The sequence below is a fragment of the Thunnus thynnus genome, chromosome 5 (assembly GCF_963924715.1).
Source record: "Thunnus thynnus chromosome 5, fThuThy2.1, whole genome shotgun sequence".
Taxonomy (NCBI): Eukaryota; Metazoa; Chordata; class Actinopteri; order Scombriformes; family Scombridae; genus Thunnus; species Thunnus thynnus.
The window spans coordinates 33,856,081-33,882,859 of NC_089521.1; the positions used below are offsets into that span (position 1 = coordinate 33,856,081).

The following is a 26,779-nucleotide window of genomic DNA, read 5'->3' on the forward strand; positions in this document are numbered from 1 at the left end:
CGAGGACGGTGAGTTTTAGAAGACTCAGGACCGCTTCACTTTCACCTCAGAGACTTTTTTTTTCTCCCAATAAAACTGATAAATTTCAGATAAAAGACAAGGACACTTGAGCCAGCACACAGCCTTTAAACTCTCTGACCACTCAACATTATGTCATGATCGCTTCTGTGTTTAGTCAGAAAATCTTACACCCAGCAGTCATTAATTGGCAAATTGTTCACTAGAACTGAAACGATTAGTCAATTAATCAATTATTTACCTATTATTAACTATTAAATTGATCACCAACTATTTTGATAATTAATTAATTTGAGTTTTGAGTCATTTTTAAGAAAAAATGTCTGTGACAGTAAACTGAATATCTTTGGGTTGTGGACTGTTGGTCCAAAAAACTAGAAATTTGAGGAGGTCACTGACATTTTATATACCAAACAACTAATTGATTCATTGAGGAAATACTTGACAGATTCATCAATAGGAAGATAATCATTAGTTGCAGCCCTATTGTACACATATTTGAAGTGACTGTAGCTCAGGTTTAGAGTGCGACAGCCTCAATTCTCGGTTGGTGGTTTGATTCATGACTCTTATTGTCCACATATCAACGTGAGCTTTGTCAGCAGGACACAGAAACCCAAATTAAATATGCAGTCGCTTTAAGATGGTGAAGGGAATTTAACCGAGGTTGGCTTAACTAAACAAACTTTGGGTTTACCTCTGTGTTTGTCAGTAACTGGATCCAGAAAATCCTAATTTGGACCAAAGGAGTGGGGCCTTGGTAAAGCTGAGGCGGGAAGAAGAGGTGAGCAGGTTTAGAAGCCTCAGACAGCTATCAAGGCAAACACACTGTAAACATCTGTCACCTCTAGTAAGCACCGAAACTTAGATTTTATGCAAATGAGAGCACTGAATCCATTATAGCACGACAATGTGCTTGCACAGGGAACCAGAAGTTTTGAAGCATGTAGTGTTTATTATTTATTATTTATCATGTTTTTTGTACCCTGTCTGTCGCCCAGTGTCAGCTGAGATCAGCTCCAGCTCCCCTGCTGGTCTCCAGTACTGTGGTCTTCACTGTTTTTTTCATGAGAGCCACACTGGCAGGACGCAGTCAATAGGAGGGCCACTTTAATCACAAAACACCAAAATCCACCCGAACCATTAAGTAAATCTATCATCCCAAGACATACAATATGTAATACAGAAGATCAGGCTTAGCTTAATACTGGGATGAGGCATGCATTTCTTTCTTCATTTTATATTTGTAGTTTGTTGTTGCAGTCTTTGTGAATTATGCGTATTGGCTGCATTATCATAAATAATAGCTGTGATGCGAGCTGCCAGTTAAAACTCAATGACCTGCATGAGGCTTGTGAGCAATGAGTAACACTTTTCTAGAGGATAAGCGGTATAGAAAATGGATGGATAGATGTTTTTTAAAATACAATATTTTTGAAAAATCTATTTCCGTTTTTATAAACTTTCTTACAACCCCATTTAGATGTCATGTAGAGTTGGGAAAGGATGTCTTAATATCGCTCCAGGCAGCAGAATAATACAAAGGTGAAATGAACCATTGGGACCATGTGACACAGAAGTTGAGGTTGTTCCTATTCACTTCAATGCAGTGAGTCTTCTTTGAGCAGCGTCTAGCGGTCACTGGAGGAACTGCAGCTTTAATTTCAACACTCACAGTAAACAAACATGATTCTCCTGTGTAATTTGTTGAGAGGCACTTCCTGTCCTGATGAGTTGGTTGAACTCTCCTCTCAGACCCTCAGCTGCTGATTGGTTTATCAATACACAACTGAGCTTCCTTAATGTCCGTCCACTTTTGGAGTAGACCTCTCCTGCTGTATCTCTGTCTCACCTTTAGATTGATTTATTGATTCTTCAGCTGTCTGATTGGTTGACTGATGAAGCTCTTCATGCTTTTTTCTTTCTCAGCTGGACAACGTGGACGAGCAGGCGGCTCAGATCCGCAGAGAGCTGGATGGAAGGTTACAGCTGGCCGACAAGATCGCCAGGGTGGGAAACTCACACAAAGCACACATTATTATTATTATTTTTATTATTACAGTAGAAACCACTTATAGTCATCAAAAAGCTCAGGACAGAATCATTCCTATACAGATGCTATTTAAATAATTTGCTTATAGTAATCAAATACAGTGCTTACAGTGTTCATTTTGGGTCTTTTCATACTTGAAAACATACGGAAAAATTTTTAAAACTACAGTAATTCTATTTTCTTTTTACCTTACTCCCATAATACATGTATGATATGTATTTGGCAGCTACAGCACCATTATCAGGCGTTGCGGTGCACCTCCGAAGGGTTGTGTGGAGGTGCAGGGTGTGGCCGTGTTTATTTGTAACCACCGTGTTGGTGGATGGCCATGTTGCACCACTATCCACTGTAGGTTCTTCTACACACCTGGAAGGGGGGGAGGGGTATTCAGTTAGTAACTATCTGCAACCCCACTGCTAGATGCCACTAAATCCTACACAGTGGTCTTTTAAGAACAGCTAACAGTCTGTCATCTGTTTGTCACAGTGTGCAAGTGTTGAAATAAAACTCTGTATATGTGTTTTTAGTGTTTGTATTCACGGTTTTATGATGGTGAACAAAGTTATAGATGAAACAGATCCTGGAAGTAAACAGTCAAACATCTTCACTTTGCAACTACTGTGAATGAAAAGTGCAGTACAAATTAAATATATTATTATTATTTTTATAGGCAGCTGTTAGCTGCAGATTTTACTTTGTTTTGTTTTTGTAGTTGATTACTTAAAGACATGTTTGTTCATGTGAAGCAGACCTTTGTGTTGATGATGTGACTGAACATCTGTCCTGCAGGAGAGGAGATACCCAAAGTTCATCTCTGCTGACATGGAGGCTCTTTACGTGGAGGAGCTGCGATCGTCAGTCAACCTGCTGATGGCGAACCTGGAGAGTCTGCCGGTGTCCAAAGGAGGTCCGGACTTCAAACAGAAGCTCAAACGCTCCTCAATGAACAACTCCTTCCTGGACATGGGAGACGAGGGAGACGTCCTGTCCAAGTCTGATGTGGTTTTGTCCTTCACACTAGAGGTGTGTGATTGTAATGTATTGATAACACACCAACAAGATGACTGCTGGAACTGCTTATCTCATTTTACTAGATATTGAAATTAGTAGTCCAGAAAGACGTGCATTGGGCCTTGAGTAGTATTGCCGAAAATTTGCTAGAAATGATCCACAAATTTGCATGATAACTGATAAACAAATACATTTGTGGTATTTTCTAATTACAAAGTGTCATCTTTACTTTTTATACACTTTATTTGCAGGTTAACTCAAAAGAAAACAAGAGAGAGCACATTAAAAGTGCAGACACTATTCACATAATACACAATATAACAAAACATCTGCTGTGTGTGGCTTTCTTAACAGCATTAGTTGTATAAAATCTTTTAAATATGAAGTTTTTTGTAAATTATTTCAACAAACACAGTTTTATCCCAAAAACAACTCATCAGGATCGTGGTGGAAGTTGAAGAGATGCATTTAAAACCTTGTAGTTTAAATCCAAAAACACACTAAAAGTTTTATAAATTTGGTTCCTGCTGTTTCTCACAGGAGAACAGTCTCAATCAGCACACACTGCTCATCCACTGCTGTCAGCTTGAGCTTCTGCTGTGCTCTGTTTAACAGACAACAGTAGTCGGAGGTCTGATAACTCTGGAGAAGACTGTTTATATAATTTAAGGAGGCAGACGAAACTGCAGGAAGAACTGAATCAGCTGGTCGTCTTTGTCTTCTTTCATCACGTAGACACAAGTATTCAGAGCCTTTACTTCCTAATCAAAGTACTAAAACATGAACGTAAAATACTCCATCACAAGGAAAAGTGCTGAAATCAAACCCTTCTTAGGTAAAAGTTCACAAGTTTCATTGTGAAATCTACTTACAGAATCAAAAGTAAAAGTACTCATTCTGCAGAAAAATTATGGAAATATCATTACATATTTTTAGATTGTTAATATTGATGCATCAGTGTATAATAATCTTTAACAGTGTTGTACTTTTTCATTATTTTTTGTGTAAAAAAAGTAACTCCACTCAAATAGATGTAGTGGAATAAAAAGCACGATATTCCCTCTGAAATGTAGTAAAATAGAAGCAGCACATAGCAGAAAATGGAAATACTCAAGTCAAGTACCGGTACCTCAAATTATATACTTAAGTGCAGTACTTGAGTAAATGTGCTTCCACCACTCGTGTCATAATCACAGTCAGTGGATTATTATTTGTGTCTGATTGTCTCAACCCTCCTCTGTGTTTTCAGATTGTGATTGTGGAGGTTCAGGGACTGAAGTCAGTGGCTCCAAACCGGATTGTTTACTGCACCATGGAGGTGGACGGAGGAGAGAAGCTGCAGACGGACCAGGCTGAAGCCTCCAGACCACAGTATGTTCTTCTTCTTCTTCTTCTTCTTCCTGCTCTATTCAGAGTGGCTCAGTTTGGTCCTGAAGACAGCAGACATTCGTCTTTGTCGTCAAGTCATCCCACAAATTGCACCTGTATCATCTAGTTAACATGGAAACTAACATGTGTTTTTATGCATAATGAAGTGCAACGTGACATTGATACCCTAGAAAATACATTTAGATTTAGAGCTGCAATCATTAGTCCATCAACAGAATATTGATCAACTATTTTGATAATTGAATAACCGTTTAAGTCATTTTTCAAGCAAAAACTCCAAACATTCGCTGGTTCAAGGCTCTGAAATGTAAAAATATTTTTCTTTTCTTGCTCATACTTTACTGTAAATGTAATATTTGGGGGTTTAATACTGTTGTTTGGATAAAAAAAAGATAATGACATATTGTGCTCTAGGACACAAGGCTCCTTCTCACTCGTGACATCATCTACCAGGTAAACGAGAGATGACTTATTTTATTTGAATAACTTTTAGAGGTTTGATGAGATAAAATACAACAATTCATAATAAATAAAGCAAAAATTGGAGGAAAGCCTGCAAAAAAAAACAAGTTTTGTGTGTCAACAATATGTTTTTGTTATTCTATATCCTGTCTGATCATCTCACGACCCCTTAGATTAATCCAGCGACCCCTTGTGGGGGTCCCAACCTCCAGGTTTGGAACCAATACTCTAGGATATTATGACGAGTGTTTTTCACCATTTTATTGACATGCTGATAGTTGTTATATTTATTGTCTTACATTTATTTACCCTGCTGGTAAGTTTAGTGCTTAATCTATTTGATATTAACAGGAAAATGGCTCAACTTTCATCTATTTCTGTGATTGTTTGTCAGTCTGTAGCAGCATGTACATCTTTTATTTCCAGCTGCCAGCAAATTCCAAATGTTTCCAGTTGCTAAATATCTCAGTTTTGTGATCACTGTCATTTATTGTCGTTATAGTGTTATTGTGTTGGATGGAGATGTGAGCGTATCTGTAATGAGAACGACACAAACTTTATCCCTGCTTGATCTAATTAACTCACCGTCATTCAGCGTTTTCTTCCTCTGCTTAAGAAACTCTTGAGCCTGTTAAAAGTCCTCCTGCCTGCTCCTAACAGTTGTTCACCTTAGGAGCTCTCTTAAAGGTGCTTTGTGAATAACTTTCATCTTTACCAGGATCTAGTCTTAACTGTAAGAGGAAATTCTTAGAAAACATTGTAATTCTAAGAACTTTCTTAGATCTTCTTCACTGGGAGGAAGCTTTATGAATACGACCCAAATCTGACTAAAAATCCTGTAATTTGAATGCAGCCAGAGGCAGTGGAGAACAAGTTTTTAACCTGCATTTAAAGGTCTTTAAAATTGCAGTTTAAAGTTTGCACTCTGAGAACAGCTGCAGTGATCCCAAACTGTAATCTGTAATCTGTGTTGTTGTTGAACAGAGTTCAAGTTTCCATTTGATTTAATGGTGCCGCCATAAAAAACATTTGGGTTTGAATATTTCCCTCAGTGGAAGCCTCATGATGTTTCAGTGAAGGTTTAGAGATGCAGATTGTTAATACTAGGGATGCATGATAGCCGATATTTTCAACTCATTGTGGCCGATTGCCGATACTGATATATACACATATTTTTTTCCAGCTGACTGAGGAGACTATTATACATGCAATCATGGATTGTACTAAGTATGATCAAGAAAGACAATATATGAAGGAAGAACTTAGGAAGACTGGAGTTCAGGAGCTCAGCATTAAAACTTTAATGAACCTGCCAAGTGGGAGCAGCAGTAGAGTTTTCATTGAGTTTATTAGACAGACAGGATTAATGTGTAGGAGTGGTACATCCTGTCAGCCGAGGTGTTTCCTATCTGTGCAGCCGAACACAACAGCTCCTTGACCGACTGTTTCATCCTGACGGTCCCGGTGTTTCCTCCGCAGGCTGCACTTCACTCAGCTGCCCGTCAGACCAGCTGCTTCTTCTCGCTTTAACCTGAATAACAAACCGGGACTCGGTGCTCCGGTTGGATCCACATAGAGAGCCGGGGCTAACGTTAGCTGAGAGGCTAGCGGGTCTGACGGGCAGCTGAGTGAAGTGCAGCCTGCGGAGGAAACACAGTGGTGGTGGAGGAGAAGGCAACATATCGGCCTCTCATAATCGGAAGAAATGGCCAATGCCGATATTTCATTTTAGAGCTTTTATTGGCCGATACCGATGACGTGCCGATAATATCGTGCATCCCTAATTAATACTCAGTTTACAGGAAGCTTCGTGTTTAGAAACCTTCACTCTTTACTCCTGGTTGGATTATCATCTGAGCCTTGGAAGAAGAAATGATCCCACAGACTGTAAAAAGCCTCCTTAACACGGTTACCTGAGACTGAACCACAGCTTTGAAATGTAAACAGTATCCTGTGGATCGTAGACAGAAGACGACTCAACTCCACATGTAAAAGATGAAGAGTCGACCCTCAGCTTCCACAAACACCACAGTCAGCAGCCCCGAGCGATGTTTCTCACTCTCCAGTCAGGGCGAGGAGATGAGGCTGTTATGTAACAGTGATGGGAGTCACGCTGCTCTGTTAGTGTCTCCTCAACACACACACACACACACACACACACACACACACACACACACACGCTGGTTTATGGAGGAAAACCCAGCTGAGTTCAAAATGCTTTGTTTTCAGTCCTCTGCCCCGTTCAGAGTCCTGAACCAGGAACTGATTCACACCTGGACACCACAGAGAGGGTGTTCTCAGGGTGGGATGACTACAAAAAAAATAGAGGCTGTAAATCTAAAACTAAACTTTTTAGTGGATGAAAAATGAAGAGACAACATGGCTCTTTATCCTGTGTGTGTACTGTGACCATTTTAGGACACACAGTCGTGTGCTCAGACTGACTTTTATCTGTTTCTCAGCCGTGCTTTGAAAGTAAATGCGAATATTAACATATTAGCGTCCTAACAGTCCTTTCACAGTAAAAATCATCATGTTAAAGTGCTAATATTTGCATGTTAGCATTGCTTTGAAAATTGACAAAGGCTTCAGGCTCAGCATCGTCACATTTGGATCAAGTTTTATCCCCCTAAGCTAAAAGTACAGCTGAGCCAAAATATAACATGATACCAAATTAAAGGATATGTCTGAAAATGTCCTATATTTTTCATATCGACAACAAATCTCATGTCAGATCCAAACCAACAATGAACTGATCTACTAACAAGTATTGTGTGTGTATCAAAGCTGATATATCTGATTAAAAACACGTCAGTGAGTCACAGCGCTGCACTGGATGACATGATCCTTCATCATGAAGAGTTTGGTCACATTAGTTTGTTTAGAAACGGCTCCAAAGACTAATAACAGTGATGAGATGTCACTGAGCATGTGCAGGAACACGGTTCCGTTTACAGCTTCGCTAGCTAGATGTGCTACTTTTTGTCCTGACTTTGTACCACATTATAGATTTCTCAAAGAACTTCAGAATAAAGTCCAGATGTTGTGATATGTAGCACAACAAGCTGGTGAAGCTGTAAACTGAACCGTGTTCCTGCACATGCTCAGTGACGTCTCATCACTGTTATTAGTTTGTTTCTAAACAAACTAACGTGACCAAACTCTTCATGATGAAGGATCATGTGACCCAGTGCAGCGATGTGACTCACTGACGTGTTTTTAATAAGATATATCAGCTTTGATACAAACACAATACTTGTTAGTAGATCAGTTCATTGTTGGTTTGGATCCAAACATTTGTTGACAAGAAGAAAAATATAGAAAATTGCAGCCTGATCCTTTTAAAAAAAAGGCATCATATGTGACATAATCACACTGTTACACCTTTGAAATAAAGAAAACATTTGACCTTTGACTTTAGGAAAGATTATTTCCACCGTATCTGATTATTGGTTCTCCTCCAGGCTGCTCCTGAGTAGCAGAGAGACGGTGTGAACAGATTTATTTTCACCTGCTGGAACATGGTCTTCATGTCCAGTGTAAAACAAAAACGTCTATTTCTTTTTCTTTGTGTGACATCTCATTGTGCCGGCGACTGGTCGACACTCAGGGCTGAATGTTCTGGGTGATAGTCGCTGGTTGTTCGCTGCCCTGCGGTCGGCGGGGGTCCGTACGGTAATGAGGCTGCCCTTTCACATGCCCCGGCTGCTGGTGGAGAGGTTTATTCTTTCTTCTTCTTTTTTTTTATTTTTTGAAAGTCTCTCCACCTGCTAAGACTCACCATACAGAGCCAATTAGACGAGAGCACCGACACCTGACGACCTCGCTGGTCGACAGGGATCCTGCGGTGTAACCCGGCTTTACAGCGGCTCCTGTCACCTTCGCTGTAATTAGCCCGCAGCACACTTTCACATCCCTCATCTTCGATAACACACCCAAACGCCTAATGACATTGTAGTTAACTATAATTACATGGACAACATGATTAGCTGTGATTACACCGTCGTCCAATTGCTCTGATGATTCCTGCGGTCGTAGCGTAACAGCTCTTTAATCACTGGGGACTTTTTCATTAGTAATACCCTTAATTATTCAGGAATGTCAAACGTGTGATTCACTTAAAGGACCATACCACTGTTTCTACATGTTTATTATACACTCCACATAACTATTTTCAAATCAGTTTTTTTAAAATTCCTTCCAGGCTTGAATGAATTCCTCCTGTACATGATGAAAATGAACTTACAGAGACACAGAAGGTTTATGAATTTAAAAACCATCTAAATAAAGTTTGCTTATTCATTTTCTTGCTCTTGCATCGGCTTCGCTGCAGGGCTTCACACACAAAACTAATTTACTTTCTTCCAGAGAATAATGTGGGGAAAATAACGTGGGTTTCTCTTTCAAATGTGACCCTCGGGGGGGAGGAACCGATTTTCAAAATGAAAGCACAAACAAAATGTATAAATGATGCAGCGATGCGCCTCAGAGACAAACACTAACTGATAATGCAAGTCAGTGAATCAACAGGGGACACGTTTTACTCACATTCACACTCAACAGATTATGTACTAGAAATAAGCAGCTTCTCATAAATCCATTCAGTTTATGTGTAAAGTCTTAACTTGTTTCAAACAAGTGATTTACTAAATCAGGTTTTACCATTAAGGGACGTCTCAGCTGCTAAAGACTTATTAATGTGTAAATCAGTCGCCTACGTAAACAGGAAGTTATAGCAGCATCAGAAGCTGCAGGGCTGCAATTAATGATTATTTTCATTAATGACTACTCTGTCGATTATTTTCTTGATTAATTGATTAGTTGTTTAGTCCAGAAAATGGTGAAAAATGTTTTCCAAAGTTCAAGATGACGTCTTCAAATGTCTTGTTTTGTCCACAACTCAAAAATAAAGAAAGTAAACCAGAAAATATTCACATTTAAAAAGCTGGAATCAGAGAATTTGGACATTTTTTTTCTTTAAAAAATGACTCAGAACAATTAATTGATTATCAAAATAGTTGGCGATTAATTGAATAGTTGGCAACTAATCTATTAATTGACTATCAAGCTGTAACATAACCTCCAAAGTTAAAACTATTAGATGTAACTGAGAATCCTTTTTTTAAATGCAGGTCTGACTTCATTTTATTTATATATTCAGTCTTGTGCAAAAGTTTTAGACACTAAAAGTAAAGTGAGGATGTTTTCAATAATAATGCCATAAATAGTTTTTATTGATCAGTTAACTTGATCCAAAGTCGAGTAAACAGCAGAAACTTAAAGTAAATCAATATTTGGTCTTTAAAACAGCAGCAGTTCTCCTCAGTGTTTCAGCTACTCGGCAGGTCGGTTGTTCCTGCATCTTGGAGAAGTCGCCACAGTTCTTCTTCTATTGTGGATTTCGGTGTCTCAGCTGCTTCTGTCTCTTCATGTTAATCCCAGACTGACTCCATGATGTTGAGATCAGAGACTGAAGATAGATCTTTATGACTCTGGTTGGATGTTCATGCTACAGATGATCAGACGCCTCCATAATGCTGCTGCATTATGGAGAAGAATCTAAACATCTAAAGTGGCTAAAACTTTTGCACAATACTGTATGTGAGTCAGTGATACTCATGAAATACACAGTATGCAACTTAAGCAACGTTACTAAGTGATTTAGTCTGATGTTAATGGTGTAACAGTTTGTAATTTTAGGTGTTATTTTGTTAAATGTGATTAAATTCTCTACAGTTTACAAAATTATTGAACAAAACTAATGTTTTAATTTAGTTAACACTTAGGTCTCAGTATGTACGTTATGAGTGTGCAAACGCTGATCTGTTGAGAATTTTATATTTCATTATTATCAGAACTGAAACAATTAGATGATTAATCAATTAATTCATTTGTCAATTGAAAGAAAATTAATTGATAATAAAATAAATGTTTTAATAATTTTTCAAGCAAAAATGCCAAACATTTGATGGTTTTTGGGTTTCAAATGTGAGAATTTGTTGCTTTTCTTGGTCTTATATGTTGTTGTTTTGACTGTTTTTTTGCGCCGCTAACGAAGCTCCGCTAATTCAGTGAGGAACACATTTTTACTTCCTGTAAATTCTTCACAATAAAAGTCTCCTATTTGTCAGTCATTTAAAAGCTTTTAATTTGAAGCAGCAAAGCAGGAAATGTTTGGTTTGAATTGATGATAAAGTTACACAACTCTGATACGTAAAGCTGGCCAATCAGAACAGAGTGAGCTCATCGGGAGGCGGGCCTTAAAGAGACAGGAGCTAAAACGGAGCGTAAGAGAAACCGTGTTTTGAGGTATGAGATAAATAATCATCAGAGCTTCTCTAGTGGAGTCCAAAAATAAACATTTAGAGCTGAAATGAGCATAATAGGTCCTCTTTAAAGCTTTTTTTAAATTTATAACATCATAAAGCAAATATATATTTCTCTTTTGGTTCTGTTCATGAGAACAGAGTCAACAGGTAAACTAGGCTAAATAGCCTAAAACCAATAAACGTTAACATGGTAAAACAAGAATAATGAATAATCAATGAACTGAATATAAGTTTTACACACAGTGAATGTTCAGCTGACACGCCGAGCAGACTTTCAGCACCATGACTGCATCTTCCACAGAGAAGCTTTTTATTGCAGGTTATTCTCCTTCTCTGCTCTATTTATAATCTAATTATGACTTGATGTAGTTGTCAGATCACACACTACTACAACAAATGTCGTTGCCTAGCAACTTAGAATATTTAAACATAAACCACATGGAAATAAATGCATTTCATATACGGGTGAATTTTGGCGGTTACAGGTATAAATGTTTTTAATCTGCATTCGTCTTCACTATTTTGAACAATAGAGGGCGCTACGCAACATTAGTTCATTAAAGACAAAGACTGGAGGACATGAATATTTTATTAAAACATAGTAACATACAATTGAAAAACTGCCACAGGTGTTAAACTCTGTTGTCTGTTGTGGTGAAACCATAGACTGTATAAAATATGGACGTAGTTACCGTGACGTCACCCGTTGGTTTCTGAAGAGCGGTTTTGAAGCTCAAAGCGAGCCGCTCCGGCCGTCGCCATCTTGGCAGTGCGTGACGCTGCCTAACTCCCAGCCAATCAAAAATGGGCAAAGAGGCGGGCCGAACGGCTGAAACAAGCCACCTAGCGGCTGGCGGACCTGTCACTCAAAGCAGCCATGTCCTTCATTATGCAGAACTTTACGGCTTAATAAAACTTAAACGGGTGAGTTATAAAAACATTCACCCCCGTACAGTTGTCATGAAAGAGGAAATTAGCTACAGAGACCAAAACCGTTGTTTGTACCAGGCTGTAAACATGTTTATTTCTGCTGTAAAGTTGGACATTTTAACATGAGGGTCTATGGGGATTGACTCGCTTTTGGAGCCTCAAGTGGCCGTTCAAGGAACTGCAGTTTTTGGCTTCATTTTACAGCCCCGGAGGTTACCGCTTGGGTGAAATTGTAACGGACATAACAGTGACTTTGTTTTCAGTCCTGATTCACACTAACAAAAGCAAATAACAGCAGTAATTTCACCTTTACATCTGTCCTACAGGATGTTTTCTCCGCCTTCTGGTTTTAATGTTTTTAATGTTCAATGTCAAGTTTCCAAAACCAGACAAAACTGTAATAACAACCATCATCATGGTGTCACATTAAAACACTCTCAGGTCAGTTGATGCTCGAGGTCAAAGCTGTTTGTATCTGTGTTACTTCTGCTCCGATGTCTGTGCTCTGTCTTATAGATCTGATGTCTGTGAATACTTAAAAAATACTGTGTGTGTGTGTGTGTGTGTTTGTGTGTGTGTGAAGTGAACACACCTTCCTGCACAATGTTGCCTTGGAAACTGGGGGAAACTGAATATGGAGCTCAGCTTTGCTTCTCGCCCTCGACAAGTGAAGGGGTCACTTGTCATCTGTGTGACACGCACACACACACACACACACGCACACACACACACACACACACGCACACACACACACGCACACACACGCACACACACACACACTCAAAATGACAGTTTTGACATAAAGGCATGTAATGACGGGAGTGAGACTCTCAGTGTGAATAATGGTCGTGTCTCCATCATCCTCAGCATAAGGCTTCACTCTGCTCCATTAGAGTCTGTGTGAGATGAACAATAAGTGATTCTTGATAACAGCCGACACTGATGGGACTGTTTACTGCCTCTGGATCTGTGACTAAGACCTGATGTGATGTTATTACAGGAAACGGCAAAGTTTGCCGGGTGACCTTTCGGTGAAGTTAACTTTTGCAGAACGAGATGTCTGAACAATTGCAATTAAGAGTGAGAATGTCTCCTCCTGTGGGGGTTTTTGGAGCCTGCAGATGTTTAAATGTGAACTGGTTTGGGATGTACAGTGTTATCTCTGCAGTAGCTACACTTGGGGGGGGGGCTACGTTCATGATTTCAAAAAATGAAACAGAACCGATGTGTCGTACTCAGATTCATATGTGAAGACTCTCTGATTGGTGGGCTCACAAATCCTGAGTGAATCTCACCATGTGGAAAAGCTTGACAGATGGTATATATACAGTATGTTGGACCAGTCAACAAACACCATCTCCTAAAACAACTTAAAACTAGGGGTACATCTCAAGTCTCTTAATTTACGTCTCCTCGCTCCTCGCCTGAACCGAAAGTTGTTCCTGATGCGTCATTTTGACGAGCGTCCCGAGGAGCGAGGAGGGATCTCTGAGGAGCGAGGAGACACGAGAGCGGCCTTCACAGAAGTCTTTTACCGGCCGACACGCCCCCTTGTTGGATATCAGTTATTGATTGGACGCTGCAGCTGATCAGACGGATCTGATACATCACTGCATGAAACTGCAGTGATGTATCAGATGAGACAGATTACAGATTCAATTTAAGTGTATCATTCCCAAGTTTTATGTTTTATTTACATATTCATCATAGTTAAAAATCTGTTAATTGTCGGTCTGATCAACAAAAGAACCATAAACAACTTTCTTCATTTGTAAGAAAGATTTTTTTTCATGATGTTATTTCCTCCATTAAAGTGTTTCTTGCTGACAGACAGACTCTTCCTGACTTTAATTTGATCCATAATAACAGTTAAACACATTTATATTATATATCATTTATTATCATTTCCATTCAGTCACATGTGAGGCTGAAAATTCCTGAAACATTTAGCCAAATACATATTTGCCAGCGTTCAGAAGACACCCTGATCATATTCTGGGTTATTGAATGATGAATTCACTATCAGGGTTATAAAAAATACAGATGCAAATAATCAATAAATAGTATAAACGCATTCTGTCAGTAGAAATGGTTCCTGTGCGTCTGAGCAGGACACAGTATAAATGTGATTGTTAAACAGGTAACAGGCTGCAGAGAGGAAACAGCTGCGGTGATAACTGTGAACCTTTATCAGTATTAACACAGTGCACATGTGTGCAGACACAAACTCCATCAGAAGTTTCTACAGCTGTTAAAGCCGACTGACAGCTGATCCAGCTGTGATCAGAAACGGACGTCGCTTCACATGACGCTTCAGAGGAGAGGACGTCTCATGTCTCTTAAAACAAATGTCCTCGTCTCCTCTCCTCGCTGGGTTTCTCCTGCATCCACGGTGGGAGGGACTAAGACGCAAGGAAAAGACGCCAGTGAGGGAGATGTGGATGCAATTTAAGAGACTTGAGATGCATCCTAGCTGTGACTGTGTTTTCACCTCATTTTGTTGGTGGTTTTGGAGAGTTTAGAGATTTTTTTTCAGAACACCAGCCATGTTTATCCAATTCACATCACATCCCCCCCCCCCCCCCCCCACCCTCTGGAACCGCCTTTCATTGTTTTTTATTGTTTTACATTGATGTTATGTTTTGTTTATTTTTATTTTTATTTTATTCTATTTTATTTCTCTATTGTTTTATTTGCATTGTAAAGCACCTTGTAACTCTGGTTTTGAAAGGCACTTTATAAATAAAGTTTACTTACTCGTACAAGCAGATTCATTCTTAAGAGGCAGTTATGGTATCAATTTTCTTGTACTTAGAATTTTCTGACACACGAACAGAATTTACGAGTTCAGAGACGTCGTCCGAGTCCTGAACAGACTTGTTTGACTTAAAATCATAATCTGAGTTTAAATATGGCAGCGAAATCAACTAAAACATTAAAACAAAATTCATTCAAAATTAAAGCTGCAAGCAGCGTTGGTCAGGACCTCGCACACTGGTCCATCGGGATCAGATCATTTTGCTTTCTAAAAATGAGGGATAGTTCTTACAAGTGTGGTGTGCTTTTATTTTGAAAGTGTTATTGACAGGATGAGAATTTCCTGCAGGGTGAGACATGTCTGTCTTGTTCACACCTGTGTCATCAAAATGATGCAAGTTTTGGGCCCATTCACTTGAATTTTAATTAGTCAATTGAAAACTCTTGATGAGTTTGTGTGTAAAACAAATTAATTTCCTAATTTTCATCAAGTCTATTCTTAAAAAAGGAAAGACTTATAACTCACATGACCTGGTCAAAGTTTGATTGACATGTGTACTGTCAGGTGTGTAGAGACAATAAGTAACTGCAGCTGGACACAGAAAAATACTCATATATTTGAATGGAGAGTGTGAGTGAACCCACACCTTTTTGAACATTTACTGCTTCCACATAGTTTTAGATACAAACTTCATTTGAACTTTAAATGAGTCACGAGACTTTGACCTACAAATCTTGAATTTACATGTTTTTTCTATCTTTTATTGTTTTTGAGATATTAGTGTGAGTTTTAAAGTCTTTTCTTGCTCCTCCTGTGATTTTATAATGAGTGTGTATTGCGGAATGTTTCACAGCACTGAGGGAGTGACATCACCAGGAGCAGTTGGAGAGGAGGATTTTAGAGTACGCTTGTGAAATCTCCTCATAAATCCCATGACTTTGGCCAAATCTTACATTAAAAATCATATTTTTGTAGGAAATTTCGTTGCGAATCCATTGATACAGGTTTGAAAGTGGTCAGACTTATAGTTTAGACGTCAGAAGCCTCTGTTTGACACAAAGTTCATGCCCATAGATTGCCTCCCCATTGGTTTACATTGTAAGGGTGATGTGGCACTGCAACTTTCAGGGCTTATTAAATCCAAACCGTTCGAGTTATTACAAAGTTTTTAACAACTTTTTTTCAGCACAGTGTCATAAGTCACCTATTAAAGTTTGAAGCCAATATCATTAATGCCCTCGGAGGAGATAGCGTTTGTTATTTTGAAAGGCTAATTGTGGACTTCCTGTTGGATTTAGGTCAGGGGTGTCAGTGTATGATTTGTAGGTCTTGATGAGACGAATAATTGAGTTTTGGTTTGATCTCTCTACGACATTCCTACGGGCCATGGTGGTCATTTTAGTTACATAGGTGGCGCTAGAGAGCACATTTTGGCACTTTAGGGGTTAATTTTTACATTTTATCAAATTTTTTACCAGACCTGATGTGCGTGCCAAATTTGGTGAGTTTTTGAGCATGTTTAGGGGGTCAAATTTAGGGTATAAGTGGCGTAATAATAAAGGAACAAACAAACAAACACAAAAAACAATAGGGTCCTCACCCTCAGGAGAGGACTACTGTTTTGCAGTAGTCCTCTGCCTTTTGGGCTCGGTCCCTAATTAATATTCTGTTCACCATATTATCATCATCATGGCCACCCGTTTACTGAGGGGTTGTTTTTTTTTAGATTTTATGATTTTTTATTAGCATATTTTGGCAGCTTCTATGTTTCAGTAGTTGCTAGAAAACGTCTGGCTGTGACAGCTGCAGATCTCTGTGCAGCATCATGTTGTGTTGCAGCTGACAGTGAAACATCAGCTACTGTAGGCTGTAATATTCTCTCCTCTAATATCTCTGATGGTCACATGACGCCTCTCATATCAGTCATGTAGCGTTTTGCTTTAGAAAGATGTTTTTTAGCATCTAACTTCATGTCAAAGTGTTTCCTCCTTATTTCTGTCACAGCACAGTGCTGCTCTGATGACACGTCATATTAATATATGTCTAATACGACTGCTGACACTCCTCAACTTATTATGTTTCTGTCTGCTGCTTTCTGACAGCAGGACTCTTGTTTTTTACTCTTTGGGAACATTTTTTTGTAAATGAAACTTGCCCACAAACGGAGCAGAACAGTTTCAGGGGTAGTCGCTTATGCTAATGATCAGATCTCACAAACACAGGTGACGCTCATCAGGCTGCACTAACAAGAGTTTGTTGAATCTGACGTGGAACACTCATACGAGCAAACCTCACAGAAAAAAAGTCAGAGTTTTAGGATAAAAATAGGAAAATGTTCTTGCTTGAGGCCCAATGAGTGTGAGTGAAAACTGGGTTACGAGTCAGAAAAGCTTGATTTGTAATGTGATTGTCTGTATTCTGTCTGCAAAGCGACCTCCACACTGGCAGCATATTCCTCGATACAGTCCTCCTGATGCTCAAACATTAAAGTGTTTGTCCGTAGTGAGCAGGTGCTGGTGCTGTTGGAGGTGTGTAAGTCTGTCACCTGCAGCCAACAGCTCACTGTGGCTGTTTGTGTTGTTGTTCATTTCCTCTCTGCAATATTTAAAACTGATCCTCTGACCAAACGGTGCAGAATATGTCCACATTATGTGACGTAAACCGGTTTATTGAACAGTTAAGCTTCGAACACACTGTATTTATGTTATATTTTAATGTGAAATAGCTGCAGCAGCAGCAGGAAATGTTGGGTTTGCAGCATCAACTCAGCTCCGACAGCTTGAAAGAGATCAGTGAGCAGTAAAATCAGGCTGATGTGTTGAAAGTTCAAACAAAAACACAGTGAATGAAACTAATCTGCAAACTACAGAGATTCAATTAGAAGCTGAAGGGGAAACACATGCAGCTAATGTGTGCTACTTCATGTAAAAATGCTAATCATGACTCTGTCTCGACATGCAGGATGTGTACCGCAGCCTCTCGGTCCTCTCGGTGTGTATTAAAGAGGAACTTTGTGTCTTGCAGGTGGGGGACTCAGGGGGATTTCACCACCACTCACCCTCTGCCGTCTGTCAAAGTGAAGCTGTTCACAGAGAGCACGGGGGTCCTGGCTCTGGAGGACAAGGAGCTGGGCCGGGTGAGTCCACAACATCAATATTAATGACCCCCCTCCAGACATGCTTGAAAACATAAAATACTCCACAAAAAATAATAATTAAACATAATAAACATAATTACATCCTTAAATCCTTAAAATTGCATCTCGCTCATTAAAAATCCAGAATGTATAAACATGCAAATATTGTTCATTTTAAAAATTTAACTGCTGTAACTGTGAAGTCCGTTCTCAGTGGAGGCTTCAAGTTTCCACATCACACTCGTGTAAGTTGAATACTGGACCACGATTGGCTCCAAACTAGCTGTGATGTCACAAATCCTGCTCGATTTAAGGAAACTTTCCTCCTTCAGAAAATGAATGAAAACAAACAGAGAAGAAGAACAAACATCCAGCTGAAGGAAGAAGAAGAAGACTTTAAAGTTTATATAAGTTTATATATTGCACAATTATCTTTATCTCTATACATTTTTTAAGTGAATAATACTTGAACAATATGTTAAGTAATTCTTCATGTACATCTGTTTTAACTCTGATTATCACCAGCTGGTCTTTTTTTTTTTTTGGCTCAATTAACAGACTTTCAGATTCAAATACATCTTTCAAGTTTTATTAGATATGATTTGACAGTCTGCTGGTGTTTTCCATTGATAAAACAAACAAAATGTTAATGTTTTATTATCTGTATGTCATCACAATAAATTAAACCATCAAAATATATGTCTTACATTATAATCCTGTAAATGCCATTTTGTTTAACACAGTAAATATTTAAAAAGAAGGTTGTATTAGTTACATAAATCTGGTCTTATACTGTAGCTATGGAATTAAATGCATTTTATTCTTAAAATCTGCATTTTTTCACCATATAAATGTGTCATACATCCGCATATTTGATCAGTTTGACTTGAATTGTCTATTGATGCACATATTGCATATTTTTGGGGCATTTTGTGCCTTTATAAGAGACTGGAGAGTAGAGAGATGACAGGACATGAGGAGGAGAGACAGATGGCGAATGACAGGTCGTCTGCTGGACATGAACCGGGGACGCTGCTGTTCACGGTCGGCGCTTTAACCCGCAAGCCGCCGTTAAAATCCAGACCTGCTAGAAATAATATAAACATGACAAATACCTGAAAAATTCATGTGTTTTTTAAAATTTTTTATTAAAAAACATTATGAAGCTCTAAATAAATCACTTCAGCTTGTTCGGTCGCTGCTCAGAGAAGCTAATAGTAATAATAAACTGACTGTCAAACAAACAATCTTCCAAAAATAATGAACTAATTAACTAATAAACAAAGTGGCTCATATTTTTAAATGAAGAGAAACATGATTGTAGACCTCCGTCTGCGTTAGTATCAGCAGCAGAATGAGAACAGTCACCTCTCATCACTTTTTACATCCTGTTGGCTCTGACAACAGCAGCTCAGTCAGCATCAGCATCAACACCACAGCAGCTGAGGGGGGAAGACAAATATACACACAGCTGCTTCTACGAGCACGTCTGTCTGTTTGGATACATGTTGGTTTATGTGATTGATGTGAAATTAGACTTTTTCAACATGATGATAAGACTTCAGATAAATCATCACATGTAATGATAAAAAAACATGAATAAAACAAGGTTCCAAAGTTACATTGAGTCTTTTAATTTGAACTGATGTGGACACACAGCTGTAATCAGGATGTTAGAGATGCTAACAGTCATCAGTTAGCTGTGAAACAGGTTGATTTTAACTTGAAGTACATTCACATTTGAGATGAGGATTATTTTAAGGGGCCGTAGTGATGTTTTGGAAATAATACAGAGAATCATCAGAGACTCTGCAGCTCCTCTCGGCTTTACGGAGCTTTATAGTGAGTTTCAGCTCATTGTTTATCTGTCCGGCTGCAACTTTACTGTTCTGGTTCACTCTCAGCGGCTCTCATAGCGTCGTTTTGGGCTGCAGCAGGCAGCTTGTTATAAAAATTATGATTACACTGTGTATGAGTGTTCCTATTTTATCTAGATCATGATGAATTGTTCCTGTCTTGTACTGCAACATCAGCAGACTCATCAGCTGAGGTTAAAGGAGGTTTAGCATTATATTTGTAAAGGGGAAGATGTTGAAATTAAAATTTGTTGGAGACAGGATGAGACATGTCATCTGGGGGTCAGTTGGGCAAGATGGCTCCTGGGCAGGAGAACTGAAAACAGACATGACGTTATCTATAAGTCTATATTTGATAGATTAAGAAAAGAACTGCGGCTCCAGTCTCTATTGTTTAATGGTCATTACGAAGAATCTTTTTAACACAGCTGTTTTCAGAGAAAAAGCTGTAAAGAGCCGCTGTACACTACCTGCTCAGCACCAAACAGACACAGTTAGCTGTAGACTAGCTGGTGAACATAGTGGAGCATTTAGCAGCTAAAGAGCCAGATATTTCCCTCAGGAGTTGGTAGAGAGCAAAAACAGAGTTAAAAGAGAGTGAATATTGGACTCACATTCACCAGGTGGACAGAAACACGACTCCACATGAATGATAATGTTGCTCCGTAACTGCTGGATGTGGAAATAAGCAACTGTTTGCTAACATGTTAGCCACAAGTACTTTATGAGCTGATAATATGACAGAAGTAGTTTTTACAGACTATCCTGCTGAAAACAAGTGGACAAAAAACTTAATTTCAAGCAGCTTTAACCAGATTGAAACTATGAAGGACCAAGAATAGAACCCTGAGGAACCCCACAAGTTATTATTGACATTATCAATGGGAGGATCATGTTGCTCAGTAACTACTGGATGTGGAAATAAACAACTGTTTGCTGAAGTTCAACATATCAACTTAAAAGCTGATAATGTGTCAGAGTTGTTGTTCACTGCTTGTTTCCTCTGTGGCCAAAAAAATCAGTAAATCCAAGTTTAAAAACTGATTCACCTCTAGACTCATGTTTAACCAACAACTACTGCAGGTGTGAATGAACTTACAGAGGTAAACGTCTTCAAAAACCTTCAAGATCAAGTCCAGCTGTCTTTGATCTAGGTCCTGCTCTAGATGTATCGTGAACTGAATCTTCACAGATTAAGTATCAGAATCTCTGAGGAGTTGATGAAATATTAAATCAGCTGTAACTTCCCCTGAAGAAATAAAACCATCAGTGTAGGTTTGGAGCCTTTAATTACCGGCTGGTTCTGATCGAAGGAGCCGCAGGTTCAGAGATGTCGGAGATGTTAATATGACTCATACACAACCAGAGCGTGTAAGCAGAATCCTGATTGAGCTGAAGACCAACAGCTCAGACTGTGTGTGTGTGTGTGTGTGTGTGTGTGTGTGTGTGTGTGTGTTGTAATGGAAGTAGCAGACAGATGAAGGACACTGAAGACAAAAGACAGTAAACAAACTGAGCTGCGGTGTCTGGTGGGTAGCAGCTGCTGCTGTTTGACTTTTTGGAAACGCACCACAAACAGGTGTTTTTTATGACGAGTGATTCGTGGGAAGAAAAAACCTGAAAAATCTTGTAAATTCTGTTAATTTCCACCGATGATGACCATCAAAACACATGACAGCAGGGAGAACTTGATCGACCTTCAGCTCAGCCTCAATGCAACTGTCACAGCTGTCAATCAACACTCGCACAGACATCAAAGCTGCTTTAAGTCTTCAAATCTGATTAAAGGAGCAATAATTTCCAGAATGACCACCAGCTCACTTATTAGAGAGCCTGAGTTTGACAAGGAAGAAGAATATATGGAATAAAAAAGACAATATCAAATTCAAATAAGCCTTATTGGCATGACAGACCAGAAACCTACATTACCAAAACAGTACAGAAAATTATAAACATTGACAGATGATTAATGATTATACAATAATATGTAAATATAAACAATAATATTAAATACAATATAATAAAAGGCACTTTCACAGATGTAATCACAGAAACATTGACTACAGAGCGTATTTCTCTCAGATTATGACAAGACTTCATATATTTTGCAGCTTTTACCGCACATCGACTTTTCTCCCCTCATAGACAGGACTGAAGATCAGGGAGGTGGATATAACTGTAGGGCTGCAACTAATGACTGTTTTCATTATCGATTAATCTGTCAATTATTTTCTTGATTAATCGATTAGTTGTTTGGTCCATAAAATGTTGATCACTGTTTCCCAAAGATGACATCATCAAATGTCTTGTTTTGTCCACAACTCAAAGATCTTCAGTTTACTGTCACAGAGACTAAAGAAACCAGAAAATATTCACATTTAATCAGAGAATTTGGACATTTTTTTCTTTAAAAAAAAAATTGATTTTGATGTGTTTTTTTTTAAACTGTCCGTCATGAGTCAGACAGCGTTGTAGGAGTGCAGGGACAGATCTGTGGATTGATCTTTTAAGCTGTGTAACTTATAGCAGAAACACTGGTTTTTATGATGACATTGGCAACAAAACTGTGTTTAATGTAGATCTGATTTTGGATCCACTTTGTGAGTTCAGACTCAGGCCTGATACTGATCCGGTGCAACAAAAACACTTTGAAGATGGTCTAAAGATCATGTGGACGGTGTTTTTATTCCTTCTCCAGATACTGATGTCCTCATATTGCTAACAGAAAGTTACCTGACATAGCAACAGTAACTAAGGGGGGGATGTGTCAGTCAGTTGGAGACAAAACTATTTATTGATTTTATTTGTTTTTCTTTGTTTCAGACGTTAGCTCTCTGGTTACATGTTTCAATACCACAGAAAACAAAACAACCGGCATCACCATGATTTCTACAATCTTAAATTAAATTAGTTTCATTAGTTGCAAAGTCGACATAAGAAGAGTTTAAAATAAGAACAAACAGAATCTGGACCTTTTATGACACTTGCTGGTCTTCTGTGCCTCCTCAGGTGGTTCTGAACCCGACCACCAACGGGCCGAAGCAGGCCGAGTTCCACCGGATGGTCGTCCCCAAGAACAGCCAGGACACGGAGCTGAAGATCAAACTGGCCGTCCGTATGGACAAACCTCCCAACATGAAGCACAGCGGGTGAGTCGCATAGATACAGACCTTAAATATGTTCAAATCAAAACAACTTTATTGTCCATCTTTGTTGCACAAAAGTAGAAATTCGTCTTCAACTTGTGTGACAATCAGCATCAGATATCACGTCATACGTCCCAAAAACTGTAAGTAAAAAAACACTTTTTATTAGATGCAACTTCATAAAAATGATTTGAAATAATTTAAGAGGTAAAGCACCAAGTACATGAGATTTAAAACAATACTGGCTTGTTCATTAATTACCGGATTAACTAACTTCCTCATTTCTCCCACTTCACCATTTAGTTGATTTCCATTTATGTGTGAATTAGTGAAGCAGAGCTTGACATTAGAAGTATTATATTAACTTCCTGAATGATTTAAATGCTTGAGATAAATATCATATGTGCAGTATTTTGTTATCATTGTGTAGTAATGCAGTGATAAATGAGTCTATTCTTGTGGCTGCATTACAACAAGATCATAACATGGAACAAGTTCCAGTTCTTTGGAAAATGGTTGCCATGGATATGAAGTATATGTGTAGTAAATTAAATTAAAGAAAGCAATATTTACCTCTTTAATATCCCAGTAGATACGTCCATCTGTAATGACAGCTGTTTTTTTACATATAATATTAAAATATCCAGACTTAACTCCTGCTTTTAAAAACAAATATTATATATGAAGAAGAGAAAACATTAAAATATGTATTTTAATTGATTCAGTAGACTGAGTGTGTGTGTGTGTGTGTGTGTGTGTGTGTGTGTGTGTGTGTGTGTGTGTGTGTGTGTGTGTGTGTGTGTGTGTGTCGGGGACTTGTTTGAAGTGTGTGTTTGTGGGCTGACGGCTCCACCTGCTGGTTAAACACAGGAAGCACAAACAGTCTCAGGATGTGATCACATGATTATGATATTATAATGGTTATTTTCAAGTCATATTCAGATCTTTTATAATATATATAAACACACTTCTGACTGCAGTTGATGTCACAGTGATTCTGACATAAGGACTTGATACTGTTTATTAACATAACTGTTCATTTCAGTGTTATTAAAAGTCCATCGTCCATCACAGGGTTTTTTGTCATTTTCTTCTATTATTCAACTTCAGAACAAAAAAGACTTTTAAAAATACAGCTTTTGACAGTTTTCAACACCTCACCTCACACCTTCTCTATGAACTGATATTTGCCTCTATGATGACTCCTGTAACACCATCGGTGGAATGTAATTCACATTTACTCAAGTACTGTACTGAAAGGATTGTTCAGATATTTTGAAGGAGGTTGTATGAGGTGTTTATCCACAGTCAGTTACCTGCAGTAGATGCAGGTTTGCACGCTGCCAGTTTTCATCGGTGGCTCAAATACGTTTCTCTGCTGTCTCCGTCCACAGCGGTACGTTTTTAGCTTCTGTGACAGTTCTCCTGTCTGCTTCTCCAAACTGGGAGTGTGCTGATCCCCATGTATGTAATACACTGAGTACCTCATACAACCCCACTTCAAAAACTCCTAACTATCCTTTTAAGTACAAGTATTTCCAATATTTCAGCAAAAATCAAAGATTAGAGAAAAAGTCCAAAAACTGAAAACAGATTTGTGTATCAGAACTTTGTTTTTTCTTCTTTCCTCTCCCATTAATCATCTCACCACCCCTCAGATTTATCTGCTGACCCTTTGGAGGGGCCCGACCCCTAGGTTGGGAACCACTGGACTAAACTAGCTAACTGTATATAAAGTAGTGTAAACTAGCTCCACCTCCAGCAGCTACAACAGTAACATGCTGCTCTAACACTGATGCTTCACTATTAATAATCTAATGATGTCATATATAATAATATATCAGTCAGAGGGACCAAACCACTACTTTTACTGCAATACTTTAACTACATCAAGCTCATAATACTTATGTACTTTTACTGCAATACTTTAACTACATCAAGCTCATAATACTTATGTACTTTTACTGCAGTAGGATTTTTCATGCAGGACTTTTACTTGTAATGGAGTATTTATACATTGCTGTATTGATACTTTTACTGAAGTAAAGGGTCAGAGTACTTCTTCCAAATTCACCTTCTGACAACCAACTTTCCGTGTTCTCCTTCCTTTTGGAAATGATGAAGATGATGCACATCAACAACAGAGTAGAGACTGTCAGTGTTTAATGCAGCAGTGACACTTTCTTATCATTGCAAAGTTGTTTCCTAGAACACTGGGACAAGTTTTAGTTTTTATAAGAGATAATTGAATACTGTTAAACCACCAAGAAGCCGACTCAGAACACCAAAAGAGATTCAAGATGATTTATTTGGCTTAGATAGTTTTCTTGGGTCAGTTGTCTCATTATCTGAGATAAAAACACAGGACATATTGGTCAATGGTATTTAACTATATAACTATAGACAACCATTAAGTTAGAACTTTTTGTATGCACTGCATGAAAGCTGAAATTATGAATTAAAAAAATGTAAATTTAATATACTTTTACTGTTCAGCTAAATAAATTATATGTGCAGTTCTTCCTGTATATATGGTTAAAAACAAGCAAATTGACAGTTTGAGCAATCACTGAATTACTTTCCAAAATAGTTTATTATAGTTTATTATTGCATTGTCCATTGTCTCAGATTTAAGGAAAAGTGCCTCAATACAGTATATAAAACCCTTTTGAAGCTGTGTAAATGCAGTTCTGATTTTTTGCCAGGAGATGGCAGCAGAACCTCATTTTCAAACCTACAAAACTTGGATGAGGATGTATTTCTGTTAAATATTAAAGTGTGTGTGTGTGTGTGTGTGTGTGTGTGTGTGTGTGTGTGTGTGTGTGTGTGTGTGTTTGAAAGTGAATAAAGCATGCATGTCGGCAGTCTCAGAGAACTCAACAGGCTCTAATATTAAGAGTCACTCTAAAGGTGTGTTCACAATTTTTTACTCAATTTTCAAGTCTATGTGTCTACTGACGTCTTTCCATCGTCTTTATATGCAATTGCACCTCCTCTAAAATACACTTTGTGTTAAATTTTGATTGATTTCAGTGTTTCTGTCTTAAGGAACTCCTATTTTTGCTCCATCTAACACAGCTATTTCCAAACTTACACCACATAAACTCAGTTCAATTCCACCTTAAAGGACAGGTTCACATTTTTTCAAGTGTGTCTTAAACCAGCAGTCAGGTGTCCATATGAACAGTGAAAGAGGTTTTCCTCGCTGTAATCATTCCTCCTGTTCATACTGGATATTAAAAGATCCTTCAAATGTGCTTTCAATGGAAGTGATGGAGGCCAAAATCCACAGTGTGTCCACACAGTCATTTAAAAGTCTCTGTGAAGCTTCTATTCAGCTTCAGCAGTCTGAGTTAGTCATATCAAGTGTATATCTTACACATTTACAGTCTTTTTAGCATCAAATTCCCTCTTTGTGTTTCCTCAGACAGTGTTTCCCTGTTGAGCTGCAGGTGGAAGTATAGTAACAAAAAGAGGAACTTTGGCACTAAAAAGACTGTAACGTTGAAAGATATCTACTTGATTTGACTCATTTGGATGCTGAAGCTTCATATTAGCTTCAGATAAACTTTGAAATACATTTTTGCGCAGAAGGAGGACTGTGGATTTTCATTGCTTCCATTGTAAGGTCATTATGAGGAGATCTTCTAATGGTCAGTATGAACAGAAGGAATGATTACAGCAAGAAAAA

At 38.4% G+C, this 26,779-nt stretch overlaps 1 protein-coding gene across 3 annotated transcripts in view; it reads left to right on the plus strand.

Moving 5' to 3' along the window:
- The window catches only part of cadps2 (Ca++-dependent secretion activator 2), a 254,458-nt gene that overhangs the window by 112,463 nt on the left and 115,216 nt on the right, over positions 1 to 26,779 (plus strand). For all 3 annotated transcript variants that reach the window (XM_067590867.1, XM_067590868.1, XM_067590870.1), the window contains exons 4-8: positions 1,948 to 2,028; positions 2,861 to 3,094; positions 4,332 to 4,453; positions 17,975 to 18,086; positions 22,952 to 23,091. In XM_067590867.1, the coding sequence (XP_067446968.1) occupies positions 1,948 to 2,028; positions 2,861 to 3,094; positions 4,332 to 4,453; positions 17,975 to 18,086; positions 22,952 to 23,091 (689 nt within the window). The remainder of the gene's footprint in view (positions 1 to 1,947; positions 2,029 to 2,860; positions 3,095 to 4,331; positions 4,454 to 17,974; positions 18,087 to 22,951; positions 23,092 to 26,779) is intronic.